Below are 17,632 nucleotides of genomic sequence, written 5' to 3'. Positions count from 1 at the left end.
CCGCTGCTCTCAGCAACAACGAGTCTCCACTTCTCCCCTCGTCAGACTGTTTGTCCTCAGACCACCGCAAGTTCAAACCACAGATTCACACAGCTGGGGAGGCGGCAATGCTGAAACCGAGGGACTGGGAACAGGGGCACCCTGATGGGCTGGGCTCGAGGCCAAGTTAGCTTTGGCCAGGGAGTGAGGAAGGCATGCAGGGAGCTGAGGTCACCCCCTGACTCCACCCAGTGTGGCTTCACTCCTCCCATCCCCCAGTGGCGGCGGGAGGGGGGGTGCATATGATGGGGGGAGAGGAGGGGGAGGCGGAGGAGGAGAGAGAGGAGGAGCCTATGAATGAGGCACCGGGTCCACGAGCCCCCAGCCAGAGCGAGCGCCCTGCACGGCCCTGCCTGCAAACCCAGTTACTCACCAACACCTCAAGTTGGAGCCAACAGAGCTAAGCCCATTTTTTTATAGGTGAATGAAATTTCCTGTTTATATGGAAAATGCTCACACTTTTGGTGAGAGAGAGCCAGTGGCTGGCCAAGCACGCCCACAGGTCATGCAGAGGGTCACAAGGCTCAGGCTTGTGCGATGTCATCACAGGTGGAGGACCATGTCCTACCACATGGCCGCGGCCTCCCCAGGCCCACCTGACACCCCTCAGCCCGCCAACCCCTCACTCAGCCCGCATGTCTCCACAGGCAACAAGCGCTGGACTGACCCACATCTGCAGCGCCGAGAGCATCGACCGAGTCCCCACACTGGCCAGGCAGCCCAGCGGCCACCATCAGCCTGGGGCTCGGCGGCAGGTGACGAGTGCAGGGACCAGGGACACATCCGGAGAGGAGCATCCCGCCCCCAGCACTGCCCCAGGCACTGGGCCTTCAGGCTCTGGGACAACCTAGAGGTCGGCCTCGGCGGCAGGACCAGGCATCAGACATCACCTGATGCACGGCAACTCCTCGGCAGAAGCAGGAAGGCACGAGCGCCCGGTTATGAGGACACCACGGCCACGCACCAGGTGCGAACACAATGCTGCAGCTTCATCCGCCTCAGGAGGGGCAGTTGTGAGGTGCTGACACCCACAAAGGACACAGACAACACAGCCGGAGGGGGTGAACTGGAAAGGGCTGACCCTGTGATGTGAGTAAAAGCCAGCACTGATAAGAGACAAGCTCTGGCTCGGAAAGTTCTGGGACCTTGAAGACATTATGAAATGATGAAATAAGCCAGTCACAGGGTATGATTCCACTGGTATGACATGCCTAGAGTCAAATCCAGAGACAGAAAGTAGAAATGGTGGGGGCCAGGGGCTGGGGATGGGGAGAGGAGTTGCAGTTTAATGGGGACAGATTTTCAGTTTGAGAAGACAAAAAAAGTCTGGAGGTGATGGTGGTGATGTTTGTACAACAATAAGAATGTACTTAATGCCACTGAACTGTGCACTTAAGAATGGTTAAAATGGGGCTTCCCTGGTGGCGCAACGGTTGAGAGTCCGCCTGCCGATGCAGGGGACACGGGTTCGTGCCCCAGTCCGGGAAGACCCCACATGCCGCGGAGCGGCTGGGCCTGTGAGCCATGGCCGCTGAGCCTGCGTGTCCGGAGCCTGTGCTCCGCAACGGGAGAGGCCACGGCGGTGAGAGGCCCGCGTACCGCAAAAAAAAAAAAAAAGGTTAAAATGGTAAATCTTACGTTATGCATATTTTACACGGGCTGTGTAGACAGGAGGCCCAAGCCTGCCTCTCACGTTGGCTCTGTTCCCACCAAGCCTCCTGCAGGGCCCGGGTGCTCCAGGGGTCCTGCCTCTGCAGTGCTGGCTGCCCTCCTCACCGGGTCTGCCTTCCCACCCTCTGACACCGAGGTGAAGGGGGAGCAGTTGTGATGTGTCCTCGCCCTAGCCCGGCACCCTCCAAACACAGGTAGTTGCGGTAGCTGGGGGAAACGCTGCTTCAGACATTCCAGAAGTTTCTAGAATGCAAACAATAGAGGGTTTGTCTCCAATCGACTTTTGTTTCCTGCCATTCAACCTGCGTGGGCCTCCACGTTTCTTGCCATGGCTCCCATCACCACGCTTAACCCGTGCCGGGGCCGGGAGGAAGGGGTGCAGGAGCACAAGAGAGATTAAAGAGCTAAGAATCTACACCGTGAGGACTTGTTCTGAGCTTCCTTAAGCTAAAGTTCTTAAGGGAAGGACCCTTCCAGTGGCACAGAGGTTGGGAGAAAGGGGCCTCCCACGTCTAGGCATTTACCCGAAACTGAGAAATTGGGACTTTCCTGGTGGTCCAGTGGTTAAGACTCCGCACTTCTAGTGCGGGGGAGCGGGTTCAAGCCTTGGTCAGGGAACTAAGGTCCCACATGCCACGAGGCGTGGCCAAAAAAAAAGAAGAAAAAGAAACAGAAATTAAAATTTGTACTCTACACGAATGTTTATAGCAGCTTTATTCAAAACTGCCCCAAACTGGAAACCCAGATGCCCCTCAATAGGAGGATGGATGACAACTTATGGTACATCCGTATACAGGGTACAACAGCTACAAAAAGGAATGAACTGCAGACTCTCAAAGAAATGATGAACCTCAAAAGCACATGCTAAGTGCAAGACAGACACAAAAGGCTTCACACTGTATGATTCCACTTCTGACATTCTGGAAAGGCACAACTTTAGGGGCAAAGATCAGTGGTTGCCTGATGAGGGACTACAGAGGGGTGAAGGGGGCTTCCTGGGCTGATGGAAACTCTGTATCTTGGTTGTCGTGGTGGTTACATGACTGGTGCATTGGGTGAATTTTACCGTATATGACACAGATCTCAATGACCCTGGCCTAGAAACCAGCAACAAAGGACGGGGTGGTGGGGGGCAGCGGCAGGGGAGACCAGGGGGAAGGGCAGAAGGACTCTGGAATCAGGCCTGAACCTTCTACTCTCCGAGCCTCTGTTTCTTCAACTGCAACGTGAAGCCAGCAGGTTTCCACTGTGTGAGCGAGTGAGCGCCTGGCCCGCTGTAACGCTTTGTAAATGTTTGCGGTCCTTTACTCACAGGATTTGTATTTGGGCCCCAGAAGCTCAGATTCCGATGGATGTGTAGGCAACGACTGCTTCTAACGCGTGAAGAATGCCTCGTACCCCAAATATAAACCGAGCATTTGCAGGCGCTCAGGCAGCTGCCAGGGAACAGGTGGGGCGCCAGCAGGGGCTGATCCACTCCCCCGCGGGCAGAGCGGCCAAAAGCTGGACAGGGGCAGTGAGGGGGGCTGGACGGGCTGGTGGGGAGGCGACGAGAGGAAGGCCCTGAGGAGGGTAGCTGTGTGGAGGCTGGGCCCCCACCAGAGGAGGTCCTGGAGTCTGAAGGGAAACCCCTGCTGAGTCAATGCTTCCCCCTCTTCCAGCCTCCATGGGCTGTTATTCAGAGAAAGGTCTTCCTCATCAAAGTCTGAGAATCGCTGGGTTTTTCAGTGTACTTTTATTCAGCTGACATTTGTTGGACACTGAACTGGGCAGCGGGCACTAGGGTAGGAGCTTATTAACACACGTAAATTCGTGCAATCATTGACAAGAACTAAGAGGCTGGTAGTGCTATTCCTGTTCTATTGATGCGGCTCCCAGGGGTGCAGCAACTCCCTAGGGCCCCCAGCTCCTAAGTACTGATCTGGGACTCGAACCTCTGTCATCATCTGTGCTGAGGGTGCTGGGAACCCAGGAGGGACGCAGGGCTCAGCCTTGTGCTTGGCCTTGCACAACGCTTTTGAGGCAGCCTCATGGAGCCATTCTCTGGGGCGCAGAAAACCCTCGTGAAACGCTGGCATGGAGGGCGTTTAGGACTGGGGCATCTCAGGAGGTGGCCAGCAGGAAGGGACACCTGTGGGTCAGAGGGCTCCAGGTTTGGGCCAGGGAGCCCCTACCTGACTGTTGAGCCAGATGGCTCCTGAGCTTGGATGGAGCCTGGGATCCAGGGATAGTCAGCCGGGGCGACAAGTGAGAACCCAGGGGACAAGTGAGAACCCAGGGGAACAGCCAGCCATAGCCAGGGCTCCTAAGGTCTGTCCATGGATGGCTGGGGGGGCAGGGGTGGGAATTTCCAGCTGGAGGCAGAGAATAGGGAGAAAAAAAGCAGGTCTCAGCACTGCTGTTCAAAGCCCTGAACCTCAGGCCCATTTCTGGACTGGGAGTCTGATCTCGGGTGGGGAGAGAAGCAGTGAGGCCTCTGGGCATTCCGGGAAGAGCTGAGCCCGGCCCAGCACCGGCCTGACAGGGCTAAGGGCGCTTCCGAGCCAAGTTCTCGGAGCTCCTTAGCCCAGAGCACCGGTCTTCAGCACACTGCGGCGTGAGCACGGACTCTGCTGGGTTCAAATCCCACCACCAACTCGTGCTAGCCTATGTCCTCTTGGGCTACTTAACTTTGCTAAGCCTCCGTTTCCTCATCTGAAGAGCAGCAGCTTCCTCACAGATGCAGCCGCTGCAATAATCGAGTAGGGCTGGTTCCCATGGCAGAGGCCAGCAGAGAGCCAGGCATGAGGTTGGCCGGGCTCTGTCTCCTAGTCCAAGCTGAAACAACTTGACCTTGCTGACTCAACTCCCATGGGGGAAAATGAGGCCCAAAAGTTACAGCTCAGCTCACAGCCTCGCAGTGACAATGGCGGGGGTGCTTTGGCCAGGCCCCTGCCCCCGGGCTGAAGCTTCCATCAAAGCGCCTCCGGCCGCTGCCCACAGAGGACCCACACGGGAAGACCTGCTCCCTCCCAGGTCCTGCCACGACTGTGCCGGCGGCCAGCAGCCTGGGAGCCCAAGGCACCAGCTCCGCCGGGCCCCAGATGCCCTCTGGAATGCCTTTTATCAGTCACACGGGCAGCACCCAAGAATGAACACTGTCCCCGCAGGTCACCTTTCTCTGCTGACACAAGAGAACTTTATCTTTAAAGGCACTCAGGAGATGAGCACAACGGGGAGGCGCAGCCCAGGACCCCACAGAGGCTCCTACTCTTCCCTGGAGCAATTCTCAGGGGTCTCTTGCAGAGCCTTGGGTGTATCCCGACAGCTTTGGGCCTGCTCAGGCCTTACCTTATCTTTCCACACAGTATTTCCTGCACACATTAAGCACCATGGGGAAACGGGAAAAAGTCAGGAGGGGCTAGGCAGAGAGGGTGGGAACTGGAAGTAAATGTAATTAGTGACACTAACGTCTACGCAGCCTCCAGAAGGATGCTCTGCTTCCAGGGGATGAGGTCGACAGACCACGGAAATGCATGCCGCTTGCCCAGGACACACGTTTTCTGTTGGCCCAATCTTTTTGGGAGGGAAACACCTGCCTTCCACACCGTCAGCAAAGGGAGCAGAGAGGTGGCCGCCAGGGAGCCTGGAACACATTGTCCTACTCCGACTTCCTCTGCCAGGTGACGTGGGACCTTTGCAATGACAGATGAATGGGGTCTCCAAGAAGGAGAAACCTACCCCTTCTGTGTCCACCTGGAGAACACCACTCCGGAGGCCACACCCAGCACGTCTAAGAGGTACCGCCCCATGGTCTTTCTTCTCCACTGATAAAACGCTGACTCCAAACACATCCCACGGGAAATCCCAACTTGGTAACTGTTAGTAGAATACTTTAAACCAAGACCTCTAGGGTTATGGAGGGAAAGATCTCTATTGCACAGGAGGAAAGCCCTCCTCCAATGAGAGTGACGCACTTGTCTTTAAGCCAACCTCCTTCTTCCTACCCATGATGGGTGGGGGAGGGTCCCTGGCTGCCAGGGACCCAGAGGGGCCACACTGTAAGCGAGCAGGGTTGCGGGGGAATTCAGGCAGTCTCCTGCTGGCTTCCTCCTCCAAGTGTCTGCCATCTACATGGGTAACTTGCGGGCCAGGACTGTCTGGTCCCCACCAGTGAGATGCACCCTGTGCCTGACTGGAGAGCACGCTGAGGCACTGCTCTGGTGCCTGTCCCACAGAGAGCAAGTTTGGACACCACTGCCTGCCTTTCTACTAACGCGGTAAGGAAGCAGAGGGAAGGGGAGGCAGGGGAGGGAAACACCCCAGCAGGCAGGGCCAGGATACTCTTTGCAGCAAGACAGTGTTAGACACTCTGAACTCCTCAGTCTGCTGAGACTAAGGCCCCAGGCTGAAGTGTCAAAGACAGCCCAGCAGGGGAACTTCACAGCACTGGTGGAAAACTGCTGTTTCTGAGTTCAACAGGGGCCATAAGGACCCTAAGGCTTTCCCTCAAGTACCTTTATTTATTTATTTATTTTTAAAATTTATTTTTGGCTGCGTTGGGTCTTCGTTGCTGTGCACGGGCTTTCTCCAGTTGCGGCAAGCGGGGGCTACTCCTCGTGGTGGTGCGTGGGCTTCTCATTGCGGTGTCTTCTCTTGTGTGGAGCACGGGCTATAGGTGCACGGGTTTCAGTAGTTGTGGTGCACGGGCTCTGCAGTTGTGGCTCGCGGGCTCTAGAGCGCAGGCTCAAGTAGTCGTGGTGCACGGGCTTAGATGCTCCGCAGCTTATGGGATCTTCCCAGACCAGGGCTCGAACCCGTGTCCCCTGCACTGGTGGACGGATTCTTAACCACTGTGCCACCAGGGAAGACCTCCCTCAAACACCTTAACTGCCAGCTCTGAAGGATATAAGGAGTGTGGCATTTGGGGGAGGATAAGCCTCTTTTTTTTTTTTTTTTTTGCGGTACGCGGGCCTCTCACTGTTGTGGCCTCTCCCGTTGCGGAGCACAGGCTCCGGACACGCAGGCTCAGCGGCCATGGCTCACGGGCCCACCCCCTCCGTGTCATGTGGGATCCTCCCAGACCGGGGCATGAACCCGGGTCCCCTGCATCAGCAGGCAGACTCTCAACCACTGCGCCACCAGGGAAGCCCGATAAGCCTCTTTTTATGAGCTATTATTGTCCCTTATCCAAAGATGCGTTCACATCAACTGACCTATCTGATCTGATAGCTCCCAGTTGGGAGAACTCCTCCCCAGCGTATTCCCCCAGGTCATTAAAGACATAACTCTACAGAGCCTCAAAGAAAGTCCCTCCAGGATAGCTCAATCCTGGAGGTAGATGGAGAATAAATTCCCTTTTGTGGTCTTTCTCTTTAAGAGTAACTAATTCAGGGACTTCCCTTGTGGCGCAGTGGGTAAGAATCCGCCTGCCAATGCAGGGGACATGGGTTCGATCCCTGGTCCGGGAAGACCCCACATGCCGTGGAGCAACTAAGCCCGTGCGCCACAAATACTGAGCCCATGCGCCACAACTACTGAATCCCATGCATCTAGAGCCCACGCTCCGCAACAAGAGTAGCCACCGCAATGAGAAGCCCGCGCACCGCAACGAAGAGTAGCCCCCGCTTGCCACAACTAGAGAAAGCCTGCGCGCAGCAATGAAGACCCAATGCATCCAAAAATAAATAAATAAAATAAACAAATTTATTAAAAGAAAAGAGTAACTTGTTCAGATTTTCTAGCCTTGCTCTGGCAAATGACAAGGCAAAAGCCTTGTTTATCAGGCATTTTCTTAAAACCAGGTTAGAACAATAACAGCAGTAAGAAAGAAAAAACTGGCCCTTGCCTCCCCTAGAAGTGTCATTATCATCAGGGTGGAGAACATAAAAGTTTAAACCAGATTGAGAGACAGAGAGCAGTTTCAGTATGTTCTGATGAAACCCCCTATTGGCAGGGGCCCACAAGCCGGGGGGAAAAAAAGAGAAGCAGGGTTTCTCAGCACTGAAAATGGGGCCCCCACCCCCTCACAGCCTCAGCAGAGACACACTGCCTCCCAAATCTCAGGCTGCTGGCTTCAACTGCAAAGCTCACTAATGCTGGGCGGCCCGGAGGGAAAGGGGGTACAGGAGAGATTTGCAAGTTAATGATAAACAAATCTGGCCACTTGTCCTCAACCCCCTCTGAGTCTGATCTTGTTTCATTTTTACATTTGCAGCTGCAGGCTCCACTCTTAGGCGGCCCCCATGCTCCTCCCAGAGAGCATTCAGGTGCGAGGCTCCCCTCCCTTCTACAAAAAGGGGCAGCGGCAGAAATATAACCCAGTTCAGGTGCATCCTGAACCAGATTTTTAGAAAAGCTTGGCACACTCAAGACAGGAGTTTACACAACTAGAATGGGCCTGATGCACTAATACTCCGCATGAAAACCTTACGCCACGCACGGCACCCAGGAAGGCTACTGATGACCAACATTTAAGCAAATTTAAACACATTTCCAAGGCCCAACATGTTTAACAAATTCCTGCTAGCTTCTCCTTTTGGCTGTGGCTCTTTCAAGTCAAACTGTTCTCTCACAGTCCTGCTGGACCCACTAGGAATTTATACAGCTCTGGGAGGCAAAGCTTTTAAACACAAACTAAGGTGAATGAGCCCCAGGGGAGCCAGGGGCTCATTCAGAACAGCAATGCTGGCTAAGGTATCTGGAGCCCAGACACGGGGCAATCTCCTGGGACCTCACAGCCAGCCAGGATCCTGCCTTCCTTTCCAGAAGGCCCCAGGGGCTGGGAAGCTTGAAAACCACATAAAACTGGCTGTTGTCTCACCCTGACGGCTCTTGTAACCTCAGCAAAGGGAACCAAGGAAAAAGCAAGCTCCGGCCCCCACTGGGCTCAGCGTACCATGCAGATACAAGGCTGATGTAAAATGGGTTTTCACTTGGGCTGGGAGAGACTTGGGCAGCATTTGGTCCGTGTCACAGATGTCAGATGGAAGTCGTCTGACTACACCAGGTGCCCTGGGCTGTGTCAGAGCCTGTTTACCTCTGCTGATGCGCTGTTTCTCTCCAGACAGGATCCCGGGAGTGTCGATGATGCTTATGCTGTCCAAGACCGGGTTGGGCAGCTGGGCGCACATGAACCTGCACGAGAGCAAGAGCCCAGAAGAGAGATGTCAAGACTCGGGTATCGCTGCTCGAGATGGGACAGCAGTGATTTCTGTACTCCTTCGTCTCCACCTCTGGCTTCCTTTCCAGAAGAAAGGAACGGAAAGGAGGCTTTCTATTGTCTTAAGTTTCCAGGGGTGGGAATTCCCTGTGGTCCAGTGGTTAGGATTCTGCACTTCCACTGCAGGGGGCACGGGTTCCATCCCTGGTCAGGAAACTAAGATCCCGCAAGCCACAAGGCCAAAAAAAAAAAAAAGTTTCCAGGGGTGACCAGCAAATTGCACATATTGTCTTAACTGGGAATCCAACCAGCAGGCTCCAACTGACTCACATCAGCACTTCCCTCACTTAGCTTTTCTCCCAGAGCTCGAGAATTCAACTTTCAAGTTGCTGACGTGTTAGTGAAAACTGCACAAGCATAGGGTCACCATTCAATTCCGGAAGGAATAGAGAAGAGTGACAACTGAGACCTTGGAATTCCATATTAAAATTTTCAACCACTTGGCTAAATTTCCACGCTGCAAGAGATGGTCCTGTCCTACTGCTGCTGGGGCCAGCCCTCCCTTCAACCCAGCTGCTCAGGTGAAGGGACTGCAGTGGGCGGCCGCTGACAGGCAGGGGACCACGCAGGCTGGTACATGGTGGGGCAGGGAAGTGCAGACACCATTCTCTCAACGTCAAGGCAGAAGGAGGAAGAACAGAGAGGCTGGCAACTCACGGACCACGGCTCAGCTGTGTGTGCCTGAGTTCCCACTGAGTTTAGAACAGCCCAGAACAGCAAGGGCTGTCCCAACCGATAGCAGAGATTCTTGACTGGACACAGAAAAGGCTCCTTTAAACACTTCTCTGGAAAAGGTATTGTGAGCAAAGAAAATACTGGCCCATTGTCTAGGAATCTGCCATGATTAGCTTCCCCTTTTGGTCCCACCCCACAAGTGACCCGCGGCCCAGAGGCGGGGGCAGCTGGCCAGGGTGAGAGGTACTGCCTGCAAGCACAACAGAGAAGCAGCTGACCCGCAGGATGAAGAAACCTTGGACCTCATCCTCACCGTGCCAGCAGCAGAGCACACGTGCTGTAAAGGACTGCTCGAACTGGGGCTCCTGCTGGGGAAGGAGTCAGCCGAGAGAAAACCAAAACAAGAGGACTTGGCTCTGAGAAGCAACATACATAAAAATGCCTTGTGAAGGGCCTTGTAAGTTAACATCTCTGCGGATCGGGCGCTCTGCAAAGCCTGGGGAGTGAGGCCGAAAATACGAGAGGGAGCAGGCAGTACAGATGCATCCTATCCTGTTTCCTCACCAACAAGGACGCACAGATTTCATCTTGAGCTACAAGTTACCAGTTACACAATGAGTTTACTCAGGATACTCTTAGGATACCGTGGCTGCACCTTGCCGCCTGCTCTCTCTGATTTTAGCCTTAGAGCAGCCACTTAGGGGGAAGAGGCTGGGAAGTCCAGTCCATGATTCAATGAGTCTCTTTAAGAGTGCGAGAGAGGCTGTGTCAGCCACTGAAAAGCCCCCTTTGTGTGCCCCGGCTGGCTGGGCGGCGCTGGTGTACTACACAGGCTGACACAGCTGGAGGCCTCAGCTCCAGTGCAAACCCACACCCCAACCCTTGGCTGATGAGGCCCCTTCCGGCAGGGCCATTCATTACTAGTGTTCTGGGACCCTCTGGAGATGAAGTGGGGCAGAAGGAAATAAAAGTGTGGCTCTCGGATCCTGTGGCACTGGTATCATCAGGATGCCTCTCTTCGACCCGGCACCCCTGAAATGCTCTTTTTTTCAGGGAGAAGCAGCAGGAGGTGGTAACTGGCTGCACAAAGGCAGACAGTTGGCACTGCATTCACCGGCTCGTGAACTCGACAAATCAGCTAGGCTCTGAGAGCCGCGGTTTCCTGAATGAGGTGGGGGTTGCCTAGCTGATGTCTAAGATCCCTCCCAGCTCTGAAACTTTAGATCTCTAAATTCAGAAAACAGGTCGTACGCCCATTTCTCCTTACAAAAAAGGTCACCTCTCACAATCAAAAGTGGACACCTAAGGACAGCAGGAGGTGTAGCTCCTTCCTTCAAGCTTCCCAAATTTCTCCAGGAAAGCAGACCTAATAATGCTTGGAATTCCCAGCACAGCAGCCAGACTTTCCACTGGACCGTATGGCCCCCACCAGCTGACAGCCAGCCAATCGCCTACCTACAGGCACAATTCTCAAACCCCAGTATCCCCGGAGGCGGGCTCCTGGCTAGGAGAGCCCTGCCTCTTCAGGAGTCTCAGCCAAAGGGCTTTACTCTGGCCCTGACTCACAAACGCCATCAGCCTTGAAACAGGAAGACAGGTTTAAATGCCTGAGAGAGGCAAAAAGACAACAGAAGACTGCCTGTCTTCTCCGTTAAAGGTCAACTCTGCGCACAGAGGTAGGCCTGGCCTCTGGCCTGGATCGAGGGCACGCTGGTCTACCCTGTGCGGCTGGACAGTGTCTGGAAAGGAATGTGATCATACAGGGTGGAGACCTTCTGGAAGACAAGAGTCAAGGATTCTTTCCTAAGCTCTTCCCCAGACGAGACTTTGAAAGGCGTGTGGAGTCACTCCTTGAATGGGGTTTGGCAGAAATGACAAATTTGTGAAGTCCTTTGGTATGTCCCCTGGGGGTGGGGGGAGGGATTTTAGAATCCCCATTGAGCAGGACCTTGGAGTTAGTTCCTTTAGAGAAAAGTGAACTTGGCTGTAGCACTCCTGAGACAGGAGGCCAATGCATTTCATTCATAGCATCGTGAAGGTTAGAACCTCGGAGAATTACCCTCATCAGAGTTTTACCCATTTAACTGGGGAAACTGAGGCCCAAGTAGGTTAGGGAACATCCTAGTGAGTCTAAGCAGCCGGAATCTCATTCCAGGGCTCCAGGGCCCACCGCCTGGCAGCACAGACCCTTACCCCTGAAACCCCTAAAGCAGCGCAGGACCTTCAGAACTGCCCCTGGGAGAAGTGCTGGTCCTCGCCCTGTCTGCTGCTTCTGCAGGCCGCCCCAAACTCAGCAGGCCACAGCAGATCCTCTCCCACCGGTCCCTGGGGAGGCACAGCACAGCACACCAGCAAAGGGAACGGCTAAAAGTTTCACCGTAGTTTTCCGTGACACTTAAGAAACAGACCCGTGAAGGGAGGGGTGAAGGGGTTCGTTTGAATGAATTAGGTGCATCCAGGGGTAGTGAGTAGTAGTGAGTCTGGGATCTGCCAGGGGGGTTGGGAGTTAAACCGATAACCTGGAAAATTCTGGGGAGCCAGGGGAGCCGGCGACGCCCACTCGCAGACCCCCTCGTAAGGGTTTTCTGTGGGAAGCGGCAGGGGACCCAGTCCCAGGGAGTGGTCGCTAAGGGTCTCGCGGGGGCCTCGGAGACAAAGAACAGCGGGGGCGGCGGTCACAGGACGGTCGGGACCCCGGCCACTCCCTCTGCCCCCCGGGTCAAAGGGTTGGGTACCTGTTGAGGAAGGCGTTGCCGAAGGCGTTGAGCTTGCGGAAAGGGCGCCGCGGGTCGACGACGAGAGCGTTGCCCGGCACCACGCCCTCGGTGGGGCCATGCATGACCGCGATAAAGGAGTCGGTGGTGGGCTCGGGCCCGATGCGCATCCCGGGGAAGTCCTGCTCGATCAGGTGCCGGATGAAGGTGGTCTTGCCCGTGCTGTACTGGCCCACGAGGAGCACCATAGGCTTGTTGTCGAAGTCAGCGTCCTCCAGCGCGGGCGAGTGGAACTCGTGGAAGCGGTAATGCTCCTCCAGGGGCAGCAGCTTCTGCGCGTATAGTTGCCGCAACCCCTCGGCCACCGTCTGGAAGAGCTCCGGCTCCTTCTTGCGGCGGGCATCCTTGCTGACCCAGCTGAACATGCTGCCGGAGGCCGGGCTGGCTGCTGCAGGGCAGAGCGGCAGCTGTGAGCCGGGCGAGGGCGAGTAGCCGAAGCTGGGCCGGGCCTGCCGGCTGAGGAGCGGCGGGGCAGGGGGCGGGGAGCGGCCCGCACTGCGCAGGCGTACGGCACGGCCCACGGAGCACCCTCTGCGCAGTGGAGCGCGCGCCTCGCCGTGCTCCCTTTATAAGGCCGGGCCGCGCGTTCGGGCGCGCGCACCGCAGCCACGCGGGGCCGCGGGGAGTTGGGAAGGGGTGAAGGAGGAGCCCCGCCCACGCGCTTTGCGCCACGTCTTCCCCTCCCCCACCTCCCATTGGCCGATTCCAAATCTCGCGAGCGCCGGTTGTTCCGCTTGCCCCGGCCCGGGTGCCTTGGCAACCGCACCTGTTTCGCCCCGCCCCTTGTGGGACGGCTCGCGGGAGTGCTGCGGTTGGGAAGGCTGGAAGTGGGAGTCCGGAGCGAGGAGGTCCCAGTGTCTGCGCACCTTCCATACCCGGCGAGACCCCCCAGTTAGACCCCCCCCAGTACCCTGAATACGCGCCCCACCCGCAGTTCCCCCAGGTACGGTCCTCCTCCTCCCACTCGCTCAGAATCCCCAGCGCCTCCTGTCTGCACCGCCCTTCCTTGCCTCCTCCACTCGCCCCTGCTTCTCTGACACGCCTTCTCATCCCCTCATCTTTTATCTGCTTTGGGAGAGGGAGAGACAGGAGTGAAGTAATGGAGGAAGCTGAGGGAGTAGAACATCCAAGGCGGGGTGGTGATTGGGGAAAGAAAAATGGGAAGGGAGGAGGCCGATGGGGAAAGACCAACCAGCAGCAAGAGGCCTGTGCTCCCCTCAGGCCAAGAATTGGGAGATGGACACTAGCAGTGGAGGACACATATGACATATAACATGTGGGGGAAAAGAGATGGCCTCCCTAAAGAGGCTGCATCTGTGCGGGGGATGTTAAGAGGAAGCCGAGGCCCGCCAGCGCTTGAGTTTTGAGGAAGTGAAATCGGAAATTCCCTATGTGGGGTGGAGGGGAAACATGGGGCAACAGTGAAATCTTGTGGGAACTTAGGGGGAATTAAAAAACCCAAATACTTCCGCTTTCCTCTCTGGGTCACCACCAGTTACCATGCTTTACTCTGACCTGTTCCTCCTGCCCTTAACCAGTTCCTGGCTGTTCCATTAGGCTCATTCCCCCACCATCATCCCCGGCCACATGTAGGGCCCCTTGGCTGTCCAGGCTGGTGAGAATCTTCAGTGGGTGATGTCAAAGCTTTGGAGACTGGGATTGTTATGTAACCAGTATCAGGACACCAGAGTGCCAGAGGTGGGGGTGGTGGGTGCTCCTGGACAGATCTAAGGTGCACCTGGGAACTTGGAGGCCTCATGTCCAACTTTCTGGCTTCTGGGAAATGTGGGAGCCTTGAAGGCTGGTGCCTGTTATCAGGGAAGAAAGCAGGCTGGTAGTCTAAGAGGACAGAGGCAGGAACTCAAAACTGAGAATAAGCAGAATATTAGGGGAGCTGAGTCAAGAGGGGGCGAGATGAGAGTTTTGTTCCCGTTGTTTTAATATTTTTTTGGCCGCGCCACTCAGCATGTGGGATCTTAGTTCTTGGACCAGGGATCAAACCCGCGCCCCCTTCAGTGGAAGCATGGAGTCTTAACCGCTGGACCGCCAGGGAACTCCCAGATGGGAGGTCTGATCGCCCACTCCTTGTAGGATCAGGTCTCAGTGCCTTCTGAGGGAATAAATCACATTAAACCGATTGCCTTCCCTCCCCCTCCCTGACCATTGGAGAGCAGCTGAGTAATTCCAGCCCTGTCTGCAGTCTTAGGTCCCTGACTTACTGCTTTTATTTGGGATTTCATTAGTATTCTTTTCATCAATCACAGTAAAACACAGAAGCCATGAGACTCTTTCTTTGGCTTTCTCCTTAAACGGGGATATTGAGACCCCTAGGCAGGGCTGTCACCAGAGTCTCTGTGCCAGCTGATGACCAGGAGCCTCTGGCAGGCCCAGTCGAGACTTCCAGGGCCAGCCTTAGAAGCCAAAGGACTTACCTCCTACATGGCACTTTGAAGGGTCCACCCCGGAGATGTGATTTCTGGGATGTTCCAGAGAAGGGCCCGAGGCTGAGGATACTGAAAGAGGTGGTTGTCTAGTGGCCTGAATGAGGGTTCCACAAGTTTGTCCCAGCAGCTCTCATGTTGACCTGCCATGGTTTTCACATCTCCCTAGAGCCTTGTGTGCTGGGAAAACCCAGCCCTAAAAAATTGAAAACAACAAAATGTTCTTGGGTTATTTATAAATGAAACCCAGCCCCTGTTGGTTATGTATGGCTGCTTGAGTTTCTCCAAGGACTCAAGGATTGGAAGAAGGGATTTCTCTCCCTTCTGAGACTCCAGTGGGTGGAAATTCGTTTCCCCAATTTCGCAGAGTTGGCACCTAGGTCCTGGGCAGCTTCCATATCTAGTAATGCCCCAGCTTGTGAAAATGTCCTAACTTACTTTCTTTTTTGTTTTTCTGTGTAGGATAGATTCTGTTGGGTGGGAAAGTTTCATAAAACATGAATGAACCATTTCAGTTTTGGTGTCTCCTCCTTGTTTTTGGCTGGTTCCCTGGCAAAAGGTTGAAGAAGGGTTCAAATATTTTCTTTCTCCTCAGAAATGATGCGCATTCTCCCACTCCCAGTGTTTTCTTCCCTTAAATTCACATACATACACTGCCAAACCCTGCCTTGGGTGCCACTAAGTCTCCTTGGAGACTGCTCCCAGCTAGCAGGAGGGGGTCACCTGCTTGACCTCAAAGCAGTCTGCTCAGCCCCATAATGGCCTGGTCTAGAGAAGTGTCTGCATGCCCCCTGAAAACAACTTAAAAAGAAAAACAGAGTTTTCCTCTAAATACGGCAGAAATACCAGGCTGGGAAAAGCCGATAACACATAGGTTTGTCCCTGGGATGAGGAGTGGTTCATTCTTTCCACTGAGAAAGTTTTCATATAAGCACAGCTTTCGTTCTTTACAGTCATGAGTAAGAGATTTGGCCAACAGGTCACTTTTGCCAGAACAAGGTAAAGAACCAGGGAGTTCTGTTCCTTTGCAGCCCAGGGGCTCCAGCACCAGCCGGAGGGCATCCTTCCACCCCATGGGGCCTCTCTCCGGAAGATGCACAGTTGCTGGGCTCCAGAGGCCTCTGCAGGTGTCCAGCTTGGAGGTGACTGAGTGTCAGGGCTGCTCAGGATCTCTGCCTTCAGATCCCAATAAGAAAAAGCCCAAGGCCTGGGGATGTTCAGTGGCTTGCTTGAAGTCACCCAGGTTGAATGAGAAGCTGAAAGCAAGAGGGTTTGAAGAGCCTCTTTCCCAGGTACTGGCTGGGGTGAACTCTGCCCTGGAGTAGCAGCTCTAACTCTGTAGCCATGGGGGGGCGCCCTGCCAGGGAGCTGTGTACGTAGAACCACATGGTGATTTGCAGAGCTGAGCTACAGAGGCCTCCGAGCACTTTTTTTTTTTTTAACCAGGTTTTTTTTTGTTTGTTTTTTTGCGGTACGCGGGCCTCTCACTGTTGCGGCCTCTCCCGTTGCGGAGCACAGGCTCCGGACGCGCAGGCTCAGCGGCCATGGCTCACGGGCCCAGCCGCTCCACAGCATGTGGGATCTTCCCTGACCGGGGCACGAACCCGTGTCCCCTGCAGCGGCAGGCGGACTCTCAATCACTGCGCCACCAGGGAAGCCCCCCAAGCACTTTTGATAGAAACTATGCTGCAGGGCTGGAGGAGGCCACCCCCTGCTGGGCTTCTAAATGGTCTCAGTCCTGGTGGCCTCTGGCCCCACCTTGCAGGAGCTGCTGAGGCAGGAGCTGCAGCTGAACTCAGGGTACAGTCTTTACCTAAACTCCCTGGAGAGCGCAGGCACCATTCCAAGCCTGCCCTCCAGGCCTTTGCTGTGGACACATCACATCTGGGGACTTCCGGGGAAATGGTTTATCATTTTCATGTGAGAATTCTGCCTTCTACAGCAATACCATTAGGGGTCCCTTGGCAGAGTCTTGGGATCCCCTTACTCCACACTGATGGAAATAGTGGGTGTAACCCCGATGTCCCCATGGTCTCAGAAGTCTGGGAGTACACACGAGGCATGTGGATGTTGCTGCCTGAGTGACCACAATCCTAGCCCCCTGTGGGGGAGTGCAGCCACTTGCCTTCTCACATATTCTCCAAGCATGTTCTTGGAGCTCCAGCTTCCTCTCCTTCCCCATAGCCTCTCTCCTGTGTTCCCCGATGACAGGCGGCTGCCCTGAGCCTCACCATGGGCCTCACAGGCTGGGGGCTGGAAAGTAAGTCTGGGGCTGGAGAGTAAGTCTATCTCCAGTCGTGTGTCACACTCAGCCACCAGGGCACAGAGGGATCTTAGTTCCCCACCCAGGGACTGAACCCGGGCCCTCAGCAGTGAGAGCATGGAGACCTAACCACTGGACTGCCAGGGAATTCCTGAGACCAGTTCATCTTTAACAAGCCCAGCCCCTCTGGTCCCTGGCCCAGACCCTCACACCCACACCTCATCGGGGGTCAGACGTTGTGTCCAAGGCCACCCTCCAGTCCCTTCTGCTGACCTAACACCTTTCTCCTCCTTCCCGCAAATCAGTCTCCACCCAGGTCGCTCGGAGCTGGGTGGTCTATACAGCTGCCCCAGCCCACCTACCCTGCCAATAGTCAGTGTCTCACCTCCCTTTTGGCCCAGCTAGAACATTCCCTTGACCTATCCTTCATCCTGACCTTCAGTACAGGTGATGGGGATGGGTCATCTGAAAAGGGACCAGAAGTAGGGGAGATGGGAGGGCCCATGGCTGCCCAAGCTCCACGCTCACTCCCAGAGGTACGTGTTGGGGCTTCTCGAAGGGCAGGAAT

The 17,632-nt window shown here is 55.2% G+C and overlaps 1 protein-coding gene across 2 annotated transcripts in view; it reads right to left on the bottom strand.

Moving 5' to 3' along the window:
• Positions 1-13,914, bottom strand: part of EHD1 (EH domain containing 1) — a 22,493-nt gene extending 8,579 nt beyond the window's left edge. The window contains exons 1-3 of one of the 2 annotated variants that reach the window (XM_007462037.1): positions 13,896-13,914; positions 12,322-12,748; positions 8,729-8,826 (exon numbers count right to left, since the gene is read on the bottom strand). In XM_007462037.1, the coding sequence (XP_007462099.1) occupies positions 8,729-8,826; positions 12,322-12,748; positions 13,896-13,914 (544 nt within the window). Of the gene's footprint in view, positions 1-8,728; positions 8,827-12,321; positions 12,939-13,895 lie in introns of those variants that run through there. The other variant, XM_007462038.1, reaches the window with a different exon arrangement.
• Between the last annotated feature and the right edge of the window lie 3,718 nt (positions 13,915-17,632).

The sequence above is a fragment of the Lipotes vexillifer genome, unplaced genomic scaffold (genome assembly GCF_000442215.2).
Source record: "Lipotes vexillifer unplaced genomic scaffold, Lipotes_vexillifer_v1.1 scaffold1129, whole genome shotgun sequence".
In the NCBI taxonomy this organism is placed as follows: domain Eukaryota; kingdom Metazoa; phylum Chordata; class Mammalia; order Artiodactyla; family Lipotidae; genus Lipotes; species Lipotes vexillifer.
Note: the sequence above shows the minus strand (reverse complement) of the source record. Positions and strands in the feature narration are given on the sequence as shown.